General features: G+C 35.3%; 1 protein-coding gene across 1 annotated transcript in view; it reads right to left on the reverse strand.

The window, feature by feature from the left end:
• AKT3 (AKT serine/threonine kinase 3) overlaps positions 1-24,227 on the reverse strand; it is a 252,816-nt gene that overhangs the window by 23,349 nt on the left and 205,240 nt on the right. The window contains exons 10-11 of the mRNA XM_074316835.1: positions 6,347-6,561; positions 272-359 (exon numbers count right to left, since the gene is read on the reverse strand). Of these exons, the coding sequence (XP_074172936.1) occupies positions 272-359; positions 6,347-6,561 (303 nt within the window). The remainder of the gene's footprint in view (positions 1-271; positions 360-6,346; positions 6,562-24,227) is intronic.

The raw sequence follows: 24,227 nt of genomic DNA on the forward strand, positions 1-24,227 counted from the left end.
ATCTTTTTTGGCTAGTTATTTTTTTGAAGTAAGGAAACAATGCAAAGCAAAGTAACAAAGAAAAATCAACTGTTTCACCATATTGAATACAATTTCATGTATGTATTTTGGTAGTCAAAATTATCAATAAAACTTTGTGCTGAGAAGTTCAATATTCAATTAAACAATAGAGTAAAAATGAAAAATTACATTGTATCATTAAATTTCAGTCACTTGAAAAAATTTTTTAGCCAAAGTATACAAATAGCATGATGCCATGAAGATAACCTACCTTTTTATCGTATACATCTTGCCAGTTTACTCCAGAGAAGAAACTGTGTCTCATAATTTCTTTTGCATCATCTGGTCCTCCACCAAGACTATGAGGATAAAAAAAAAATTAAATGAGTCTAAAACGTTTAGATAAGCCCAATGCATACAAAAAGTTTTTGTGAAATGTGATTTTCTGTGTGATACATAGTTTTTGATAAATACCCATTAGAAATAAACAGCTTTTTCTGTAACATCTAATTTCTCTAATATATTATTAATAAGAATGAGCCTCAGAAGAGTATGGTATCTGAAAAGAGCATAGGCTATGGAGACGAACCTGAAATAGGCAACCAGCTCTGGAACTTACAAGACATTTAACAATGAAAAAGTTGCTTAATCTCAGTTTTCCCATCTGTAGAATGGGAATAATACTACTAGCCTAGTGGATTATGGCAAGGGTTAGAAATAACATAGGTAAGCATGTAGCCCAACAAATGTTAGCTATTATCATTGTCAATTCTATAAACCAAAATTATTTCAGAATGACTCAAGTCAAAAATGCACCCTTGTTAACATAAATTCTGAATTGGCTAAGTTGGTTAGACAAACAATTTGTAGAACTTTTCTAATAGAAACTCATGGACTATTTTCATATCTCAAATGAGTTTCCACAGAAATTATATTGTTAATCTAGGAAATCATTACAATGGAATTTGCTAAGCAAGTTTCAATATAAATTAAAAATTTAAAAATACACCCCCGCCCCCATCTCCATCTTTGGCAGTACTCTTATCTAACTGCTACCTGACACAATATGAAACTCAGGTGTTTTCTGCTTCCTCGGGTAATATAGTACATACTAGTCATGACAAAGAAAGAATGAGAGAAACAGAAAAAACAGAGAGGGAAGAAAGGAGGGAGGGAAAGAGGGCAATGTGAGAGAGAGAAAAGAAAGAACAGGAAAAGAATGAAGAAAACAAAGTCAAGGAAACCTATTTAAATCGCAATTTGATACAGCAAGCTTTATTCGGTCTCGTTCATGGTTAGGAATGATGGGCCCTGGTAAATTCTTAACAACCTGGTCTCTGGGGGAAATTACACACATATAATATGCATATAATATATGTATTTATAATGAATTGTACTAATATAAAGGTTGTGAATTACAAAATTTACAAAGAATAATAAAAACACACAATGTCCTTTTTTATAAATTAACCAATTGGTGCTCACACAAAACTTTTGTTATTTTATGCTGAACTCCAAAGCCACCAACTGATTTATGAGTAGTTCTGACATGAGTATTGGCTGATATTTTTGTTTATGGTAAAGACTAAGCTGAAAGTCATACAACAGAGACATATGTCAGAACTTCACTTGTTTGTCAGTTACATGAGTGACTTCTTTGCTGAATGATTAATAGTTTGGGAACAGGAGAAGAATATTTCCTCATTTCTGGTGCCATTCATAGCGTAATGCATATAGATAAAATAACCTTTAAGATTTAATCTGTATTATTAACCTTCTATCTATCACTTTCTTAAGAATAAACAATCCACAAAACAATAAATCAAGCCCTGACTTACAGGGTTTCCCAGTTCTGGTGATGTAAATACTCCCACCATGGCCAATTTCAAATTATTAACCTGCTGTCACTCAACATGGAAGTGGGAAGAGATGTCCAGAAGCAAACCATTATACAGTATTTCTATACAGATACCGCAGGTATGAGTAACCTCAAAATGTAATGAAATTATTAAGGAGTGATGAGTTTTGAGAGTTTTTTTTACTTTTGATTTTAATATTTTAATTTATAAACTTATATAAAACAATCAGGTCACTAAATTCTTGAAATGTAACTGGCTCTTATGAGTTGGTACGTGCCAACTTCCACACATCACTGAGTAGGAAGGAAAACAAATAGGTCGTAGGAAATTAACCGTTATACTAGTCTAATGAATTCTGGTCGTGATTAGGTATAAGAAATACGGAAGAATCCAAGATCGTCTGACACATTGTCAGACTGGAAAATAATAGAATTAACTGATATCTGAACATCTTTAGTGATGCTCAGTGGTTCCTACAATCGAGGTCCCCTGCCCCAGATCCATACAGCATGAACCACACCCCAGATATGGAACTCCAGATTGGATCACATTTGGAACTTTCAGCCATGTTCGCATTTGGAACTTTCAGACTGGCCATGTGTATTTAGGTTAACACTCAGCGCTCCACTTCCTGGCCTCACTCTTGTTCATTTTATTTCAAGCTGCGTATGTCTCTCCCACCACCTCCCGCCCCAGAAGATTTGGAAATTCTTTTGAGAGCAGGGATCAGTACTGGATTACCCAAAAAGCATTTTAAGCTTGTGCTTAAGGAGCCAGAAAAGCAAGCACCAAAACACATGTTTCCGAGAAGAATTTAACATTTCAAAGTATGCATCAAAGTAATCTGCATGAGAAAGTTCAGAAGCTTGTTGTGTTTTCTTATACTTATCTTACTGTGTATTTCGATGTCTTCATGTTGAATTATATATGAGATGGAGGATGAGGTAGGTAAGAGATGCGATGGAGAACCGCAATCGTTTTGTAAAGAAAAGGTTTAATCCAGCTTCACTTCTTCATTTTTGTGTCACCCCTCAGTACTCTAGCAGTTCAGCGTTAGACATAGCTAGGACTTGATCTGTATTTATCAAATACATACACAACTGAGGTATCAGCCATGGGTGCCATGCACAGTCTAAGAAGACAATCTTAGACTGCCATTGTAGAAGCTGGGAGAGACTCTTTAACACAAGTTTCCTCAAAGTGTGAAGCTGTCAAACATTTCCATGTCAGTGGCTCCCTAATACACAATTGAAGACTTCAAAATAATATCAAAGTAGGATTTGTACTGAGCTATAGGTCTAAGAATGCCAAACTCCAGCATCAGAATGCCACACGGACTCCCCAGCTCCTAGGGATTCTTCATTATTAGAAACATCACGGAATTCCTGTTTTCCTACTTTATTGAATGCAACATGAGGTCGTGCTTTTCCTCTAAACGCTGCAGAGGACAAAGGTAATACTAACAGAATGATCATAAAGTAATGGAGAATACGAAATAAAAGCAAAATGACAGTTGGCCATGTGATAGAACTGACAACAATTCAGTAAAGAGGATCAGAAAAACGCAGGCAGTGTTTTAAATGGCTGAATAGGAATAAGGCGGTATACGCTAACGCTATCTTCGATTGTGTTTGCAAAGACTTTTTAGGTTCCCCAGGATTCTGTCCCGGGCCGTCTTCTCTATACTCTGCTCTCTCTACCACTCACCTGGCTCCCTCTACCTCCCAGGTGGCTGTGGATCCCTAACCCAGATGTGCAGTTACTAGGTTTCTCCTAATTACTCATTGGTACTATTCTCAGCAGCTTGCCTGACATCTCCATCTAGGTTTTCTATAGACACCTCAGACTTGGCATAGCCAGAGCTAACATCAACATCCACCCACCCCATCAAGCCTCTTCCTTTGCCTCCACTTCCTGTCTGTTAACACTACTCCATTCTCCAAACGAGTCATCCAAGCTGGCAACCTGAGGCATCCCTGACTCCTTCCACATCCTCACCATTTCCACTTAATCATTCACAAAGTTCTACTTATCGCTCTGTTTCCACTGCTTCAGGAAGGACCCCATCTTTTATTGCATTCGCATTCTTACCTGTCCTGCCTACCTGCCCCTGGCCTTTCATTGTGCTAATCCATCCATGACAAAGCAGCCAGAATTACCTTTACAAAGCACAACTCTGATTATCCACCCCTTACTTTTAATAATTTAGTGGCATCTTATCCCCTTCTGAATAAAGATAAAATATTTTCTAAGAAACATAAGGTCCTTATAATCCAACATATCGGCTTCATCTCCCAATGTTACCCAACTCATATTCTACACTCTAGTCACTGAACTTCTCAAATGCCATGTTCATTTGCAATTCTAGCTGTTCTTTACATGTAAATTTTTCTGTATAAACGCCAATGCAAATTCCAACTCCTTCATGAGCCAGCTCAAGTCTTCCACTCCCCTAGACAGAGCTAATAATTTCAATAGCATTTTGTGTGTAGTTTAACCTGAGCATCTGTGAATACATGTTTTGGGCCCCATGTTATTCTATGAACATCTAGAGCAGAGAATATGCTCTTCATCCTTGCATTCCCAATGTTTTAAAGCAGCAGTGGAGGGACTTGACACATCTACTATAAAAGGAAATTATTAGCAGATAATTGAAAATACCTCTTCTGTTTAGACTATAGGAGCCTCTGGGTACACAAACCTTTGAGTTGTAATATATGCCTGGCCACTAACATTCCAAATTTATCTTACATTTACTGAACAATTATTAAGTAACTACTATGTGCTATCCATTGTGGGGGAGGAAGGGACAAAAAAAAAAAAAAAAAATGAATGCGACATAGACATGAAAATCCCAGTAAAATTTTATTCTACAAGCCACTTATAGAGGGGCCACAAAGGAAAGGGTTGTGAAAGTTACCTGGAGAAATCAGGAAAGGATAGGATAAAAATTCACTGCCCTTGGAACCATAGCCAAATATTAAACCCCAAAATCAAGTAGATAAAATGGAAATCTCAGCTCTTTTTAAAAATTATCTATCACCAAGTACTACCAGTTACACTAATTGTAAAATCATCACATTAAATGGAATACATTCATAAACCTAAACCAACTGAGAAATTAATGCATTGTAATAAAGATATATAAAAAAATATCAAATAGGTACCAAGAAACTTGATTTCTACTTTTGTTTTATATGAATTTTCTGTGAGACCTAAGATAAATTATTTAAGCCTCTCTGGGCCTCCGTTTTCTCCTCAAGCCAGTGGAAATGAGAATAACAGCTACTCTATTTCTCTATGGGGAACTGAAAAGGCAACGAAGACAATAGATATGAAAATGTCCTGAATAAAAAGAATCACATTACAAATGTAAAATCGCAGTTACTAGAATTATGAAGTACCTTTTTGAATGGTTCTTCACAAAGCAAAAAAAGATGTTACCTTTTATTACGTTTGCTTATTTCTGCTGAAGGTAAAATCACATTCCTCATAAATTTAAAAGCTAGAAGCATGTAATGGAAAGCACCTCAAAGGTAGACAAAGCTCACATTTTAGGATTCATTTATCTATTATTCATTTATTCCTTCACTCATTCATATCAACAAATGCATACTGATCATCAACAATAAACAATATTGTAAAAAACAAAAAACACTATGTGAAGTGTTATGAAATATATTCAACAATATGTGAAATGGTCTATCCTCAGGATGCTTAAGATCTAAGAGATTTTCAGAAAAATACTGTCACGCACATACACATCTAGATGGAAGGATGGAGATATATACATAGATATACACAAACACACATATTAAGGGATGTTAAAATTAATAGTCATTTCACATGACTTATAAAACGCATGTGTAAATGAATATATAAACATAAAAATGAGAATCCTAGAGCTCATTAAGCAAAGGGCTTAAGTTATTGAAATAGAAAGACAAATTGAAATAGTTATTGAAATAGAAAGACAAATTGTATCAAGATTTATTTATTTACTTTTTTGCCATTAGTCCTTTCAGCCACACGTGGAAAAGAATATCTTCAAACAGTAAGCAAAAAAGGTAGTTAAATATGTTGACATAGTAGGGGTGGGAAGGGAGTACGAGCAGGCCTATCCTTTTTTATAAGGTGAATCGGCAGAAACATAAAGGCCCAGAGACTGAAAAGACCAAAAGGGGTCCTTTTATTCCCATAAAAGCAAGCACGAGGGCAATTAAGAAAGTTCACTCATACTAGGGATAACACAACTCTCAAGATCCTTATTTGGTAAAATCTGCATAAAATTTCCAAGTCAGAAACAGTTGAGGAAATTTTTTAAATGTTCTATATTATGCAGCTAAAAATAAGTCAGGATCTCAGTGGGAAGACGTTTACACCAAATACATTGCTTCTTAGAATTAGTTATATATATATTTGAATTAATTTCCATATCACAATTTCTAACCACATTCATCAGTAACTCACTGTTATTTGTGGCTTACCGTTTATTTGGATCCTTTATCAAGAGCCCTGAAAGCAATGATTTTGCATCTGAAGAGAGTGTTCGTGGAAATTTAATGTCTTCCATTAGAATTAGTTCAAAAAGTTTCTCATGATCCTGGTTGTAAAAAGGTAACCTGCCACACATCATTTCATACATCACAACTCCTAGGCCCCACCAATCCACTGCTCGGCCATAGTCATTATCTTCCAATACCTAAAAGTGAAACCAGTAAAAAAGATTATTGTACATTAACTTTTAAAGCATTATTTATAAAACAAGATTTTTAAGTAAAAATTAATCCTAATTTTCAAAGCTTAGGTAGGCTACTTTTACAGCTTGACATTTAAACTATGAAGCATCCTAGAAAAGATATAAATCATACCAAATACCGTGTTTCCCCGAAAATAAGACCTAGCCAGACAATCAGCTCTAACGCGTCTTTTGGAGCAAAAATTAATATAAGACCCGGTATTATATTAGACCCGGTATTATATTAGACCCGGTCTTATATCACAGTAAAATAAGACCAGGTATTATATATTATATACATTATATTATAATATTATATTACATTTATTATATTATATAAGACCCGGTCTTATTTTAGTATAAGACCGGGTCTTACATTAATTTTTGCTCCAAAAGATGCATTAGAACTGATTGTCTGGCTAGGTCTTATTTTCGGGGAAACACGGTATGTGAAATTTTCCATTTTTCCAAAATGTTCAGTATATAAGAAAGAGGTTAAGTCACACAAGCAATTCCAAGTAAGTGAGTATATGAGTGCACTAAGGATCAAATGAAAACCGTTAGTATATTTGCATATTTTTCTTAGGTCTATTTCCTTTTTCATTCTGGTTTCTAATGGGGACTTTAAGTCACAACTTAGAACTAAGACATGCTGATAAGGCTTATGATGTGCTTTACACATTCCTGCATTAAGAAGAAATAACACAAATCAAAGAGTGAAAGATAGGAGTAAACACACACAATGTCACAGAAAAGAGTACAGGCATGACCACCAAGCAAAAAAATCTGAAAAATTGTGGAGTCCTCTCCATGTTTAAACTCTTTCCGGAAATATTTAGTCAACAAAGTGAATATGAAGATTTATTGTCTGGGGTGTAATAAACTTTGGTATCCAAAGCATTAGAACCTCACAACAATTTTTGTTAAATGCAAAAAACAAAAATCATGGACTCAATTACCTGTAATGTATCCTTAAATTTGTTTTCCAAATTACATTACATGGAAATTAAATTTAGTAAGAAATGACATGAAAGTATCAGGCTATGTTCAGGCTAGAGCAACCTGTTCAAATCAAAACATGATAACTTGTCATGTTATCATATCCCAGGAAAACTTTGATTCTACTTTTTTATTAGATATGTTCCTTATCCAATGGAATTCAATGCATTTATTTGGAACTTTCAGTATTTTACTTTAAGCCACTATATTTGAATCATCTTAATGCTTACTTTTTCTGATCCTCAGCTTTGGGATAAATAGATCAAGAAAATCATACACATGAAATTTATCAACTAAAAAATCTTATAACTGATTATATAAGAGAATTTGATACAGAACAAAGTACGTAGTACTCATGTTCCAAACTTTCTTAGTTTCAAATAAGTAAAAATGCTGTTGAAGATTACTCCTATTGTGACTTTTATTTAAAATTTACCAATAATTCAATTTTGTAGACTTGTACATGGTATTTTTGATAGCTAAGGCACTTTAGCAGGCAAGGTATTTAAAGATGGAGCATATAATTTCAAGAAGGAACTATGTTAAACTTAAATATATATTTAGTAGTGTTTTCAAATGCTATGAAAACATTTTAAATTCAATCGTTTCATTGTTTGTTTTCTGGCTAAAGAGTACTAGGAATTACACTGGCAAGATAAGAACATGAGTCCAGTTCCTATGTTTTTCCAAAAATACTTTGTAAATCACAAACTAAGCAAAATATTTTTGGGAAAAAAAACAACAAATTCTTGTTTAGCCAAAAATATTTCAAATGTCTATTTGTTTGAAATGAGTAATGTAAGAACATACAGAAGACAAGAAATAACCTAAAGAAGCAGAGGAATTCTACTTGTGTACTCGTTAAAGGAAATGCTGCATATATAATTTTTAAATACCAGTCACTTTTGATTATTTAAGAATCTAATGTCCAATTAGTAAAATGTACTGTTTTGGGGCCTTTATCTTACAGATCCAGCCTTTTACCTACTACCTAAAAAATTTTTAATCTAAGTAATCTTTCACTGCATTCCTACAACACCAACAAAACAGTGGCACACACAAAAAAGAGCCAAATGTGGTTTTTAACCTCTTTTTTTTTTTGTTTCCATAAAACCATAAAAAGCATAAAAGCTGGATTAACTGCTTCCCGAACCCACATTTCACCAGCCGGGTTCTCATCCCCAGCTGGCAAAACTGGCAATCCTTTATTTTTGTTTAAATACCTGGTTTGCAGCCAGAGGGAAAGTGAGTACATTAAAAAAAAAAAAAAAGGTTTTATTTTTGAAGAGAAATAAACATCCGAAAAATAAAACTGCATTGTAAAAAAATCTGCTTGATAAACTAAAGTGTATTTTACTTAGCTTTGTAAAATGAACACTGATTCTGAAACTAAGTGGCTTTGCTTCTGAACATAATGTGCTTTAATTTACAGATATAATGCACAATTAGAGATAAAGCACAACAGAGGATGTAAATGTTGAAAAATGATGATACCATGTTTCCCCGAAAATAAGACCGAGTCGCATATTAATTTTTGCTCCAAAAGACGCATTAGGGCTTATGTTCAGGGGATGTCATCCTGAAAAATCATGCTAGGGCTTATTTTCCGGTTAGGTCTTATTTTCGGGGAAACATGGGAGGTCACATCAAAGCAATACCCAAACAGTGCACAAACTCTAGGGAACAAGGCATGGTTTCAATTTCACCAGTAGCCAGACATTGCTTCACTTTCTGATATAATAAAACCTAAGACTCAAGGAGGTCACAGCAGGTACCAACTACTATTAAATATTCTCGTAATATTTGATTAATACTTGGTAATATTTGATGTAGACACTTTCATTTATAAGACAACCATGTGAGTTAAAAAAATCACCACATATAGCAGTTGATTGGTTACTAATTTAAAAGAATGATATTAAATAATAAACCATCCATTTTAAAATGCTATCATCAATTAAAATTACCAATGTACATATGTATTTGGCTAGTGGGCACTTTCAAAAACCATATTCCAAAATTCTTTTCCCAATCAGGATTTACTGGAAGGTTGAAGACACCCCTCTCTCAGCTTGTTCGCCAAGGCTACACAATGCACCCAAGGCGAGCAATTGCAAGGAGGCTACGTATGCCCTAGAGTGGCTTACTGCTCGATCAATAATCCTGACAGAACAGATGGGGGGAAAGTTAAACATCCAAACAAACTCTCTGCACACCTATGTTGTGAAAGTAAACTGCGAACTTGGATGAACCAATTTACCGTTAATTCAAAAAAAAAAATTTTTTTTTTCTGGTAACCTTATATTTCAGGTAACTGATATATGTGTTTTATACATAAACACACACTTATATACCTTACCATTTATGGAAACCCTTTATATATTCTTAACATCATAGGAACTTACTTCCAAAAAAAAGACCTTGAAGTCTTGTAAATCAGATTCTAAAATGTATTACAGCTTCAGGCAAAGTATATATTTCATAAGAAGTACGGATTCCAGGGGTTCTTGGTATTTTCTTCATAAATATATATTCTCAAATGCTCTAATAATTCTTAAGAGACTGAAACCGTAGCTGCCATGTGCTGTGAATTAGAATGCTCTAAGCCTATGACTGTTCCTAGCATTCACACACAATTCTTGGATACAGCTAACATCGTACTTACAAAAGCAGTCTCTGGCTAGAACAGGCAATGTTCTTGAACAAGAGAAAAGCTAAGTGGATACAATACTGGTGACTAAATCATACTTATACATATCTTCCCAGAGAGTTCTATACTTCCTTTTTAACCGGAAGCAGCAGACATTATGGGATTCCCAGAAACTGGGTCCTTGTAACCCAAGTAGAAATAGCCATTGTAAGATACTACAGGTTATCACTAGTGTTACCAGTTAGGGTTAGTTCTGTTACGTTCTTATACTTCAGAGTATTTAAGATCAAACTTTGTGCTTAAACTAGAGTCATTCTAAACTGAATGCAAATATTCTGACTATTAAAGCAAAAAAAACCAAAAAAACAAAACACACACACACATAACAATGAAAAAAAACTTTAGGGGAATAAAGTTAGTTACTACAGTTACTACAAGAACTGACAGACTTCTAAGCCAGTAAAAGCCGCTACCTATAAACACAAACAGACATTAACACTGAACTAAAAAAATATTATTTTAGTTCATGTTTTAAAAATGTCCAATTTGGGGACAAAATGGGATGTTTTTTTAGTACTATCCAGAAACAGTATCAGTATTAAGCCAACACATACGACAGAAGTTCTTAAATATGAATTCTGACTATAAAGCATACAACTTCTACCCAAACTAATCACTGTGATCCTTTATGTAATTTTCCCCATAATATTGGTGAGGAGACCTTTTCAAAACCATCAGGAAAATGAAGGCTTTCAAAGATACCTTAAGAGGACAGGTGTTTCATGAATTATTAATAATTAAATAAAATGTTAGGAATGTACACATTTTAGAAAGGCTATTAAAACAGGTTTCTATTTCTATAAAAAGCTTACAAATTTTAAGACTTACTTTTGCAATTTGATAGAAACAGTAGAATTCTGTCCAAGGGCTAAGCAAAATGTAACTATGTGTGCTACTGTTTTTACCTATAGATTAAATGTGCATACGTAAGTAACTTTGGCCTCATTCATTTCTCTTCAGCTCTCCTAAAGAGAAAATTGACAGAGCCCATAAGATGATGTCTTCAACATTTATTCTTTGTTGTATTTAAAATAAATAAATAAAATTCCATTCAACATATTTAAATCATGTTAGGTTCTAACTACTCCCCCGCCTACACCACTCCATGCTAGTAACTACCCTTATCCTTACATTATACGATTCTCTCAACTCATTCTCAAGAAGTTAATGTATATCTTTGGCTTTAAATTTACATAGAATTTCATTTCCATTTGTGCTATTATTTGTATAGCATCACAATGATTGAGCTATTTTTTGTATCAAAATAGTTATCAAAATATTCTGGTCTACTTCAGGTATTTTCAGAATATGTGTTATATAAAGAGATACTAAAGTTGGTAGGTTTCAAAAGAAAAATGAATAAAATGACAGCAACTGAATGTTTTCTAAAAATGAGGTTCTAAAAACTAAGAATGCATCAAAAAACACATTTTCAGCCACTGAAAACAATAATTTTTACACTTATATGAAACAAAAGTATATACATTTTTTCTCTGAATAGGAACCAGAACAAGATACTATGTATTTTCCAACAATCAAGTCATTTCTGCAATCTTTTCGTTAGTTCTAACTTGATTATCAAATAATTTTTATTTTTACACTATTACAGAAGTGCATTTCTCTAGGTTTCCAAAACCACCTTATTCAACCTTCCCCATCTGTCACCATCTGCTTCTTTTTAGCATGTACTTTTTGTGTGATCACATAAGCATGTGAAAAATAACTAACATTCAGATGATTATCTGCTGGTACATTTGAGGACTGGGCATAATAAAAGTGAACTGCCAAAACGTACTTAACACTTTTAATTTTGTTGGGTCTTGCATGTAAGCTACATTTGATTTTCAAACTGTTTTACAGTTGGAAAGTTGATCAGGTACTGCTAACTCAAGAGCAAAGCTGAGACTAAATAATTAGCACTGCATAAAATGGTTTGGATTCAATGAGAGCCAAATCAAATAAAATTTAACAGTAAGATTTTATATGTGATTTCTAATTTCTTTTATAATCTCTAGGTGTGAAAATATAGTATAGATTACAAAGACAAAATCCCGTCAAAATATCTTATGGTCCCTAATGCATGGCAGGTCAAGTTTATTTCCTTCTCATGTTAGGAAGAGCAAAACCACATTCGTTTAAAACTAGATACTCTCATACTAATGCATTTTTAGAGCTGTATCACACTAAATGCACAGTTTATATGCCTGCTAGGACTGTACCTCTGCAACCTCTTTAAAAATACATGATTTTTTCCCTTTAACACTAAAGATCTATATATAATTCTTCATCAAAAGAGATAAGAGAACAAATATTTTAAAAATATTCGTTTTTCAACAAATGGCATTTTTATACTATAGTAATTATCTTTTTTGGTGGTTTTTACCACAAGAAGAAACTGAAGGTCATTTAAAACTGAAGTTTATTTAAAATCGGCTATGCATCTGATATATAGGACAGTTAAATCAGGTTTGAACTGATTTCTAACAGTCTTTTTGAAGCATCTTTTAAATGCCCTCCACCTATCTTTTTTTAAAATTAAGTGTATTGGGGTGACATCAGTTGATAAAATGATATTGGTTTCAAGGGCTCCATTCTATAATATTTCATCTGTATATTGCATTGTGTATTCACCCTTCACCTATCTTTAAACTGCTGTTTCTACCAGATTCAACACCTTAACAGGTAAAGGATGACCATTGCTAGATGAAGCAGAAACTACAAGGAGACCGCTCCATAATGTGTAAACAAGTTTTCTACAGGAAGAGAAGGGGAAATTCTGATGGTGAGAAATTTACCAGGAAAGCAGTAGTCAGAGGTCTGATAGACAACCACTTATATACGATCAGGGGAAGTCTGGCATTTAACAAGGGTACACACCAGAAATTTGGGGGTTCAGAAAAAGTGAGAGACACCGTCTGAAGCAAAGGGAAGAGGCTGATGTTTGCTCTTGCTAGTCCTTCCCTAAATCTGACCACGTATGTCTGATCAGTGTTGCCTTTCTCTACTCCAAAGTGGCTTTCCCTTCTCCATGAGGTCAAATCTGAATGTGCATTCCCATCCCCTCTCTGTGTCCAGCCTCTCCTCTCCCGGCTTCCTTTTCCTGCCACCAGACCCTCCCTGCAGGCTCACACCTTTCCTGTCCCTTCCGCTACACCCCACGTAACTCCAATAAAACAATTCTTGTTTGCACAGTAGTAATTACTCTCCATATCTTATCACCTTAGTAAACAGAGAGATACTTGATGAAAACCACTTCTTATTATCATTGCATTCCTAGCACCTAATGTAATGCATGGCACCTAATAAATAGTCCTTAGTGAATGAAAGAATTTTCTTTAGGGAAATGGTCCATATCAGAGACCAGAATAAAGACTTAACTTCTTGTTTTTAAAAGTGAGAGTACACACATTCAAAGTTACCTGATTTAACACACATGCAGTGTTTGACATAAGTACTTAAAATATTAAGAATTAAAATTGCGTGAGAAGTTAGTTGTTTCAAGATTTGTCATCCTCAAACAGTAACTACTACAGTGATCACTCTCCCCTATAAAAATGAGGTGTTGAGATTTTAATTATGAATCAGCAAGTATCAGCCGTGGGAACATAAACTGCTCCTAAAGACCAAACTTCTGCAATAATATATATATATATATATATATATATATATGAAGAAATGTTTCCTTACTTGCCTTTAAATAGAAATTGATAATTTCTTGTGAACTGTAAACTTTCCCTTTAGAAACAATTGGGTTCTTCTTGAATTAAATTCTTGGTTTTGTTCTTCAGTTGATGATATTTGCATATAGAACAATATCTTTGTTTCTTAGAAGATCATCTGCTTCTAAAATGAGATGTACTTATCTTCTTCAGAAATAATTTCCCCTAATTGTAACACAACTAATTTTGTTATTCTAAATAAGGGATAACATCATCTATGGCAAATGTATAGCAGGGGTAATTAAACTTCAGAGAAACAAAGAATTTGTTTTCCATGACATTCACAAAAACAATCCTATTCTAGAAAATATGATCTTGTATTTGAATAAACAAGGAACTGTTTCTAAAATTTTTCCTAATTCAGCCACAAAAATGGACAGTTTTAAACTCTAGATTTTGTAACAGAGAAAATGATATTTTGAGCAGTCCTCAAAATAATATTTGGAAATCTACTGTATTTCAAATTATTTGCACTTATTTACAATAGTTCAACATTCTTGAAATGTAAATTTAATCCCTAATTGAAAAGGACTGTTGTAATGAGCTGGCATGAGTTCTACTCTGTATGTAAAAGGGAATGCAACATCATTCTGAATGCAGTCCTACTTGCTAATTTCTTTTGATTACCTTTTCTTTTGAGTCCTTTACAAAGCATTTATTTTAAAAATGACAATTCTTGACATCTTCAAGTGGCTTTTAAATTGTGCCTTTTGGGGGCCATGATGTATTCAGTAAAAGAAGTACAAGTGGGCTTTATAAGATGAACCTACTCAGAATCGTGATTCTATCCCCACCGCCTCCAAGCTGGGTACAGTTTACATAAAAAAAAAAACAACAAAAACTGATCCTCAGTTCCCTCACCTTAAAAAAAATCAGGTTTGCTATCACAAAGGGTTATTCTAAATATGCAATATACTTATGTAGCATATGGCACATAGAAGAGGTTCAATAAATAGTAATCTTCATCCATCAAAGATGAACGTCTCCCTGTGGCTCTGGCCGAACTAACCCTGGAGTTTGAGGGAAGAACCGAGCTGGTTCCTGACTCAGGGTTTTTACAGCAGCTGCTCTCCATATTCGGAATGCTCTTCCCCTCAATTTTGCCAACAGCTGCCTGCTTCTCGGCTTTCAGATCTCTTGTCCCACATCACTTTCTCTGAACATCCTATCTGTAGAAGGTTCTATATGTCAAAGGCAGCTGCAGCAATATCTCAATCTCACATGCTGTTCTACGGCAGAGACATGGGGTCTACAGCCCACCCTAAATCTGTATAGGCTTAGGACTGGTTCACCAATGAGCACAGGACAGAAGGATGGTGTGTGGTTTCCAAAATGAGGACGTACACAGAGATGCATACACAAATGTTCACAGCAGTTTTAGAGCTGAACACTGGAAGCAACGCAAATGTCCAGCAACTGTTAAATGGATAAACAAAATGAGGCCTCTCCATACAATGGAATATTATTTGGCCATAAAAAGGAAATGCTGATATGCCCCAAAGTGGATGAACCTTGTAAACCATAGACTCAGTGAAAGAAGCCAGATACAACAGGCCACATATTGTAGGATTCCATTTCTATGAAATGTCCAGAACGGGCACATCTATAAAGACAGAAAATAGATCAGTAATTGCCCAGGGAGGAGGGGGAGAACAGAGAGCTAATGGATATGGGGTTTCTCTGATGGAGTCATAAACATATTCTGGAATTAGATGATGGTGATGGTTGCACAACTCTGTGAACATACTGAAAACCACTGCTGTGTACTTTAAAAGGCTCAATCTTATGGTGACTTTTACTCCAATAAAATTATAAAAAACAGACTATGAAAAGAAAATTTCGAAAATGAATAAAACATTTTTTCACGGTTTCCTAGGTGGAACAAAAAAAAATAAAAAAGAGGAAGCAGCTCCTAACCTGTTCCTAGGATAGTCACTTTTAGAACCCAGAGGCAAGGAAGTGTGACTCCCCTTGGATCGGTTATGAGGAAGCCCAGGCCACAGGAAAGGCTGAGGCTCCCAGAAGCCCTCCTGTGGTCCGTCCTGTCACAGCACCTGCTGACAGCCAGTCAACTGTGAGGCACGTCAGTGAAGAAGCTGCCGCATTCCAGCCTCCAGCCTGTAGAGCCACCTCCCCCCTCCCCACCACTGTAAAGCTCTCCGCTGAGACCCCATACACTGTGGAGTGAAGATTCCCGTCTGCTTTCCTGACTCAGAATCCACGATCACATCAAATGGTTGTTTTTCACCATGAGGTTTTGGAGTGGTTTTCACACAGCAATAGTAACTGGAACATTATCTAAATAAAATAGCCACCACACCACACCCTTCCCTTTATCTAGCTTTTTTCTCTTCCCGGCACTTATTCATTACATCACATTATATCATTGATTTATTTTAATTCTGTTTCCCTCCCCCAGGAGTTAAGTTCCCTGAGAGCAGCGTCCTTCACGTCTTGGTTCTGTAACCACATCATCCAGAAAAATACCCAGCACATAGTAGACACAGAATACATAGTTGTTGAATATACAAATAAATGAATTACTGGGAACCCTCAACATGGATGGTCATTGGATAGAGTTGGCTTTGGTATGAATTCTAACATGTAGCTACAGTCACTTCATTAACTTTCCCAGTGAAATACTTTCCAATACTTAAGTATGGAAACCCACAATACTACAAACCCAAATTATTATTTCTTTGTGTCTAAGGAAAATCCAAATGGCTTATACAACTGTAAACATTCCTGCTGACGTCATTCAATTATTCTATTTTAACAAATGAATCAAAATGAGCATACTCAAGAAGTAAAATGTAATGGCCAAGAAATCATAACTGATTCACTATATATTGTAGTTGTACTTCTGTGCTCATAAAGTCTATAAAATTCAATCTCTATATATTCTTGCCCTATAATACCACATTAAACAAGGGGAGCAAAACAGACCTCCATGTAAGAACAGAACTAGATACCAATCATGTAAAATAAAAGGTGATGATATACTGTCATCGTGTCCAATGTCTTATAAACCAGAAACTAAATACAGTGAAGCAAGCTGTGCTCACTGAAGGGAAGATGGGACAGACACCAGCCCTTGGCTGCAGTGCTTCCATGTGCTACCCACTGACGTAAACATGCAAACATGTCGTACTTATTGCATCTACTTCAGAGAAGTGAGTTTATCTTTGACCAGTCTACAGAAAGCTGAATGAACCCTAGATATAATGTTGAAGCTTTCAAAAAGAGAAGTTCTTTTATTTTATCTAAATCCAGATATCCTGCATCATCCGTAATGCTTCTCTACTAACTGGAACCTAAAAATAGAGCCTAATTTGCACAAGTGCCAAGAAGCCCTGAATACTGAAACCAATCAGAAACATCAAGAAAGAGTCTGTCTACTTCTCTTTCTTCCTAATCTCCTCCTCTTGGCCTTGGTTTGTCTTTCCTTTCTTCATGCTTCTGGTTGTCTGTCCTTTTTTCTCCTCTTTCAAAACAATACCTTCTTTCTTTTTCCCTCTCCTAACTTGCCATAATGAGAAAGAAATGTATATTGGAAGGTCTGCTGTTTTTGTTGAATAAAAATGTATATGCCCTGTTCCTAATTTTAAAGAATATGCTTATGGCTTTACTATAGGAATATGTTACAATATAAACAAACAAAACCAAATTAAGTTCTTCAAATGCTGTATGATCTTTTAAAAAATATTTAATAAATCTCTTTTGCCAACATAATATATAAAAAATTCTTATAAAATCTTCAAATAATACTATGGCATACAACGTGGATGCATTATTACTCCATTATTATGCCAATCCTCCTTATGTGCTTTATATGTATATGTATGGGAAAATATTCATGGAAACATGATATCAGGCACTGTTTCTCCGTATTTTGACAAGGCTATTTTGAAGTGAATGACAGAAGTATCAAAATGCACAAACACTGTTTTTAATACCAAGCATTGAGTGTGTGTGTGTGTGTGTGTGTGTGTGTATTTTTAAATCCTGACTTGCAACTAATTCTCTCCGCTCAGACTTCATCTCTGAGCCTCGTACCAAGGGTTGCAGGGTGAGGAATGAAATGAGATGCACGGATGGGGTTTGGGTAAGGAATGGGCTGGAGGTGACTGACAGTCTCAGTGTGCGCAGAACTTGAGGGGTTTCCTGGGATGCAGGACTTAAACGTTCTGTAACTGGGGAAGTCCTGGGCAAACCAGGGCAGTTGGTCATCCTCCTTGATTACAAATGAACTTTAAAAAATTACAACGACACAGTAAGAAATAAGGTCAGCCTAAGGGATGACAAATGAGAGATGGGTAAGGGTCAAGATGATGGGTGAGAGAGCACGCTGCATGGGGGGCAGTAGAGAGCAAAATGGGTAAGAGTGGGGAGTCAAGCTAGAGAACTTACACGTAAACTCAAGCTTTAGCCCTTTCTCACTGTGTGACTTTGGGCATGCCATTGATTTCTGCATGCCTCAACTTCGTCTATAAAACAGAGGTATAAATAACAGTAACAACCCAGTATGATTGTTCTGAGAATTAAATAAGATACTGAATGCAGAACTTAATACACTGTAAACATTCAATGAATGTGTTGGTCATTATTAAACAGAGAGTTTAATGGTTGATTTATAAGTTATCAAAATGGTGTGCGATCTTTTAGGCAACGTACTGTTAAAGGCAAAGAACAAAGTTCAAGAATGAAACCTTATAAGACACTTTTGTCAGCTCAGTGATTTCATTAAAAACATTTTTCAATAGGAAATCATTTATTTTGAATAAAACAGAAAAACATAAATATTTCATTATTTTAAAGCCAGGTATTTAACAACAGTGTCCATTTTCCCATTTTTTCTTCTCTCAGCTTCAGGAAATACTATTTTGCTGAGCATGAATGACAAAGCAATTTGTCCCTCCACAGTGTAAGTGATAGTCAGAGATCCATCACCTTAAAAAATATCCCCAAATCCAATGTATACAACGATAAGTCAGGGAGTAATTAAGTACCTAGTCTTGTTAAAAAGGAAATAAAATTTTACACAGACGCATAACCGTTTCCGTAAAATGTAAGAACCATTAGTGCTGTGATTCACAAATGCGAAGGATGCCCAGAAGCACCTGAAGTCTTTTCAAAGCAGATGAAAGGTCTACACATAGCAACCACCTGCACGCCAATCACTTCCTCAGGGCACTGAACACGAAGACAAAGAGGACTTAGTTGAACATTTTTAGGAACGCTTCCACTACGTTAAGGGGAATAAAAATATTTACAAACAGTCTTTCTTTGGTTCTCTGTCCCAACTCTCATGGCTTTCCTTCCTTTTCTGTAGTCAAAAAACGCAAAATGCACATCTGTCACTGACTGGTCAGGGACTCTCTATTTATAAAACTTTAAATGCATCTGTTTTATCTCCAGTCAGTCTTAGTTTCCAAGACAGAGAGCAGGACATTGGGTTTAGGCTTAATGGATGCATCTGCTGGCAGAAAGCAATGATGGAGTCAAACAGGACGTGTGACGGAAAAGATTATGTATTAAAAATCAGGGTAGTGCTTACTATTAATATTATAATCAGAGGATAGTTGTCAACAGTTCACGCTTTGAAGAGAGAAAAATATTAGACATATACCTCACAGAGGAGCCATGGAAAAAGGCAACATATTTTTACCCAGTTGAAGTGAATAAGCATTATCTGGTAGAGGGTCTTGATTCTGTGTCTATATAAGACAAATGGTAGATTTGGCAATCTTATCTGGCAATCTTTTTTCCTCTGTGCTTGTGAAAAATAAATTATAGCAAGAAAGTATTATGCTCCTTCCTGCTCTCGCTGGTACCTAGAATAAAATTAAACTAAAAATCCTAGCTGTGCTTACTATAGTGCTTCTCAAACTTTTACTACACTTCCTAGTACAATAAAAAGTGAAATTGGTAGGGAGTACCAGGATGGGCGGACAGGCTGCGGGCGCCGGACCTGACTGGCTCGGAGGCTCCTCCCACCACTTTGTGGGCTGAGGGAGGCGTGGCTTGAGTACATCTGTAACCCACGTGTGACACACAGGCTGGGAAGCTCTGCTCTAACACATGCCATGCGAGCTATCAGAAAATTTTTAAAAGCTTTTAAACTTTCTAATATAATATTCTAATAGAGGTATATATTCTAACATATGTATCTTTCATTGAAATGGCTGACGTTGCTATTAAACAAAGGGATGAAAATAGCAGTTCCTAACGGATCTGATAACTATCAAAAATATAAAGAAACGATTCCTTCACTCACTCTTATGCCCCCTTTAGCACAGAGGCATCAAACTCAGTGCTGGGTACCAAGACTACCTCGGGCCCAAGAATGGAGCAAGGGATTTTTTTGGGTATCAAATGTCCCCCACGTTGGCCGGCAGGAACTTAATTAAGAGGTGTGCTGAAATACTGAAGAAAACATTTCTTCACTTTCACCCTTCCTACTTAAGAAGGAAAAGGATTCCTCACGCACAATAGAGAAGCCCTCAGGGAGGTTACTAAGCTATTTAAGAAGTTACTACTTATTAGGAACATAGCCCAATAGTACACTTTCACTTTTGAGATGGAGGGGGTCGTAATAGCAGTGGCTTCAAGTTTCCATAAAAGAGGGAATGCAGAGTGACTGTCTGGTTAGAAGCAGGAGTTGGGGGATGTGCCAGGAGACTCAGCGTGTAACGCAAGCAAGCTGTCTTTATTTGAGCTGTGAGCTTATTAGGGGTGAACGTCCGGGAACTGACGAAGACAGGGAGGGCTGCGGTGAAACACTGAAGCCATCCCTTTGTGCCATCACCGAGTTTTAGAAATGATCTAAATCTATTTAGTGGCTTCTCATGGTAATAACGTAAGTGGTTAAATTAACCATTTAACTCTCTGATTAGATAGAAAATAAGATTAGATTTTCCAGAAATAGAACATAGTAGCAATTTATGTATTATTTTCTGTCCCCCGCCACCACCCTGTCATAAACTGGGAGAAATTAATTCTTAATGAATTCTAGTATCATTATATGTACTTTGCAAATGTCCCTATTCAGCCTACTCTGTAGTTGGATGGTCAGGGTTGTTGGGAAAAAAAAATGTTGTACTTGCAAAATAAGAACTAAGCAGAAAAGAGGTTTTTTAATACTTTTGCACTAGAGCAAATTCTTAAGATTTCTTCAAAATTTTAACGCTTTTGCACTAGTGCAAATTCTTAGAAGAGATTTCTTCAAAATTTTCCTAAGATTACTTAGGAAAAACACCAGTTTTTCCTAAGTAATCACAAGGAATTTGGGTGCTACTGACACAAAACTTCTCATTATGGTATGTATTGACAAATTAAGCAAACTTACTTCTTAAGATGCAACGAAAGTTGTGCTAATTTATCTGTTACGAACATCAAGTTATTAGAAACCATGTACTAATAAAATATCTTATTAAATTGCACATGAAGTAAGGCTTTACCTCCAGTGATAAATGGGGGGCAGGCGAATGGGTACTGATTTTCTTGTGAGGCGCAGCTACTGCAGGCATCTCAAAAAGATTTACATTTGAGTAAACACAAGGTAAGGAGATGAGAGAGACAAATCTGAGACTGATCAATCAAAGTGGATACCTAAATCAGGCTTTGATGATGCTGTTTTTAATACGTCTGGTATAAACATATTCAAAACATTCATTATCTTCAGCAGCTTTATTAGAATTTTAGGTTTACAAAGCTCTCCCAGAGTTCTCAATGCCCTCTCCTATCTAGATGTCATTTCAACTCTAGAAAGTCAGAATGGTGTGATGAAAAAACATCAGACCTGGAGCTAAGTTCATGGGCTCCAGTACTCTTGGCTATGTCACCACCTTAGTCCATTTCTTTGAGCAGGTCACTTACTAGGTTTCGAAGCTTCAAACACCTCGTTTGTAAACTATGGGTCAGCTCTAAATTTCTGTGATACCACCTACAGGATCTCACTCTCATGCATTATCTTGTGAACCATGGATACAAATAACTTGTATAAATTTTGAATAATTTTGAATGTTTGGCTTTTTGACATTGTATGTATTCTTCTTGAAGTATATTCATATGGTTTCTGTCCCATGCTGTATACATTTCCTTAGACCTTTAAGTTAAGGCTATATTTAAAATAAGGAGACCACCTAGTTGTCTAGTAAAATTAGTGGTCTATGCAGATGGTAACTACATGACTGGCATTCACATATAAAGTAGGTACTTTATATTACAGTTTCATAAATTTAGTCTAATTCCATCATCAGAAGGGATGAGGTAATGAAACTCATATTAGTGAACTTCAATATACCAATATGTTAATTCATTTAATAAGAAACGGTTAGTGGTAAATATTGACCAAGACCATCTCAATTATATCATTCTTTAATCAATGCTGACAATCAAATGAGCATTCTTTTCTTTGTCTCTTTAAGCTAATAATTCTACTTTCCAGCTTTCAACATTTTGGACATGTTACCAAGTACTTCAAAATTATTCACATTTCCTGAAGTCCAGGAAGTTCCCTCTTTTTGAAGTTCCCCCTTAAAGTATAAAGTGGGAGAAGAGGGGAGCTGATTCAGGCAGAGAAGAGCTAACTATTTCTCAGAAAATGTGGCAATGCCATACAACTTACGTTCTAAGTTTTGTCATGTCATATAACGAATTTCTTTTTTAAAAATCTAGATTCAAGACATTTAAACATTATGGGATTATCTGGCCATGCAGACATCAAATACAAGAATGCTGAATGCTGCCACATTCCTGGTTATAAAAAGCTTCCGGCTAAATATAATCGTGTTGTTGACTTGGATTCATCTCTGGTCCACTTGGGCACTTAGCTGATCATCCCTCACCTTGATGTTTTATAGTTGCGTAGCTCATTTTTCCTAAATACAATATTTTATAGCTTCTGTTAAACTTCAACAAGTAATAATATTATGCAAACATACGTACTTATTTCATTGTCATCGTGTACAATAATACTTTGCAAGACAGTCACTCCTTAGGGTCATTTATAACATAAAGGTATATGATAGGAGCATCTTTAAATAATTAGATAACAGAATCACAGGCATTTAAAAATGAGTGAGCTGGGAGAGTAAGAGGGTAATTGTGATTTTTTTATGCTGTAATATGGATATACCTCATTTCATACAAACAGAATTTCACAAAAGATTTATGTAATTCTTATTTCTACAAATCAAATTATATTTTAAATGACCTAGTAGTTGATAAATAAAGCAATTCTGGATCAAATTTTAATAAGATTATTACGTAATTTACTTAGTGAGAAAGTAAGATTGTCACATTTAGAATCTATTCAAAATGTGTCATGGCACAAATTTCCTTAATTTGGTCGATCTAATTCAAAACTGTGTCCAGAGAATCACTACAATCTTTTATGTGCTACCCCAGGGGTCAGCAAACTATAGCCCGTGGGCAAAATCTAGCCTCCTGCCTGTTTTGGTAAATAAAGTTTTACTGGAACACAGTCAGATGCACTCATTTATGTGCTGTCTGAGCGGCTTTTACCCTCCAATGGCAGAGTTGACAAGTTGCAAAAGAGACTGTCTAGGCAGCAGAGCCTAAAACATTTACTATATGGCCTTTAAAGAACATTTGCCAATCCCTGAGTTATTCTGAGGATATCGTCAGAAAGGCACTTTGAGAAGTCAAGTCACTCTTACCAATGAAATAAAAACAGTACTTTTTAAAATAGAAACTAACAAATTAATGAAAGGCTATATTGAAATGCTTTAGGTACTTAAACCCATCAAAAAGTTAATACAAAAATCAAAACATACTTCCTCCCAATAAAGTATTATTATAAAAGTTTCCTCATAATGTATCATAAGATGTTAGACTATAATGAGACTTATTTTTAAATGTCACTTGCAAAGTTACTTGACTCTTAATCAGATGTTTAACGTTACTTAAAACATTTACAGAAAAATGAAACTATTTCTGGTAGATCATACTTAATCAGAGAAGTCAAGCAGAAATTCATTGGCACACACACCAAAAACTTGGACATAAAGAACTATACACATTATTAGTGAATGAAATTTCCTCTCAAATGCCGTAAACTAATCTTAAACGAGTGTTTTCTTTCCCAAATAAATCTGCTTTTCTCCAAGCCATGTAACTTTGTAATTACATTGTTTGTCCCTATAGTCTCTGCAAAAACAAATTTTGATTACTTTTTT

The sequence above is a fragment of the Rhinolophus sinicus genome, linkage group LG12 (assembly GCF_036562045.2).
Source record: "Rhinolophus sinicus isolate RSC01 linkage group LG12, ASM3656204v1, whole genome shotgun sequence".
Classification (NCBI taxonomy): Eukaryota; Metazoa; Chordata; class Mammalia; order Chiroptera; family Rhinolophidae; genus Rhinolophus; species Rhinolophus sinicus.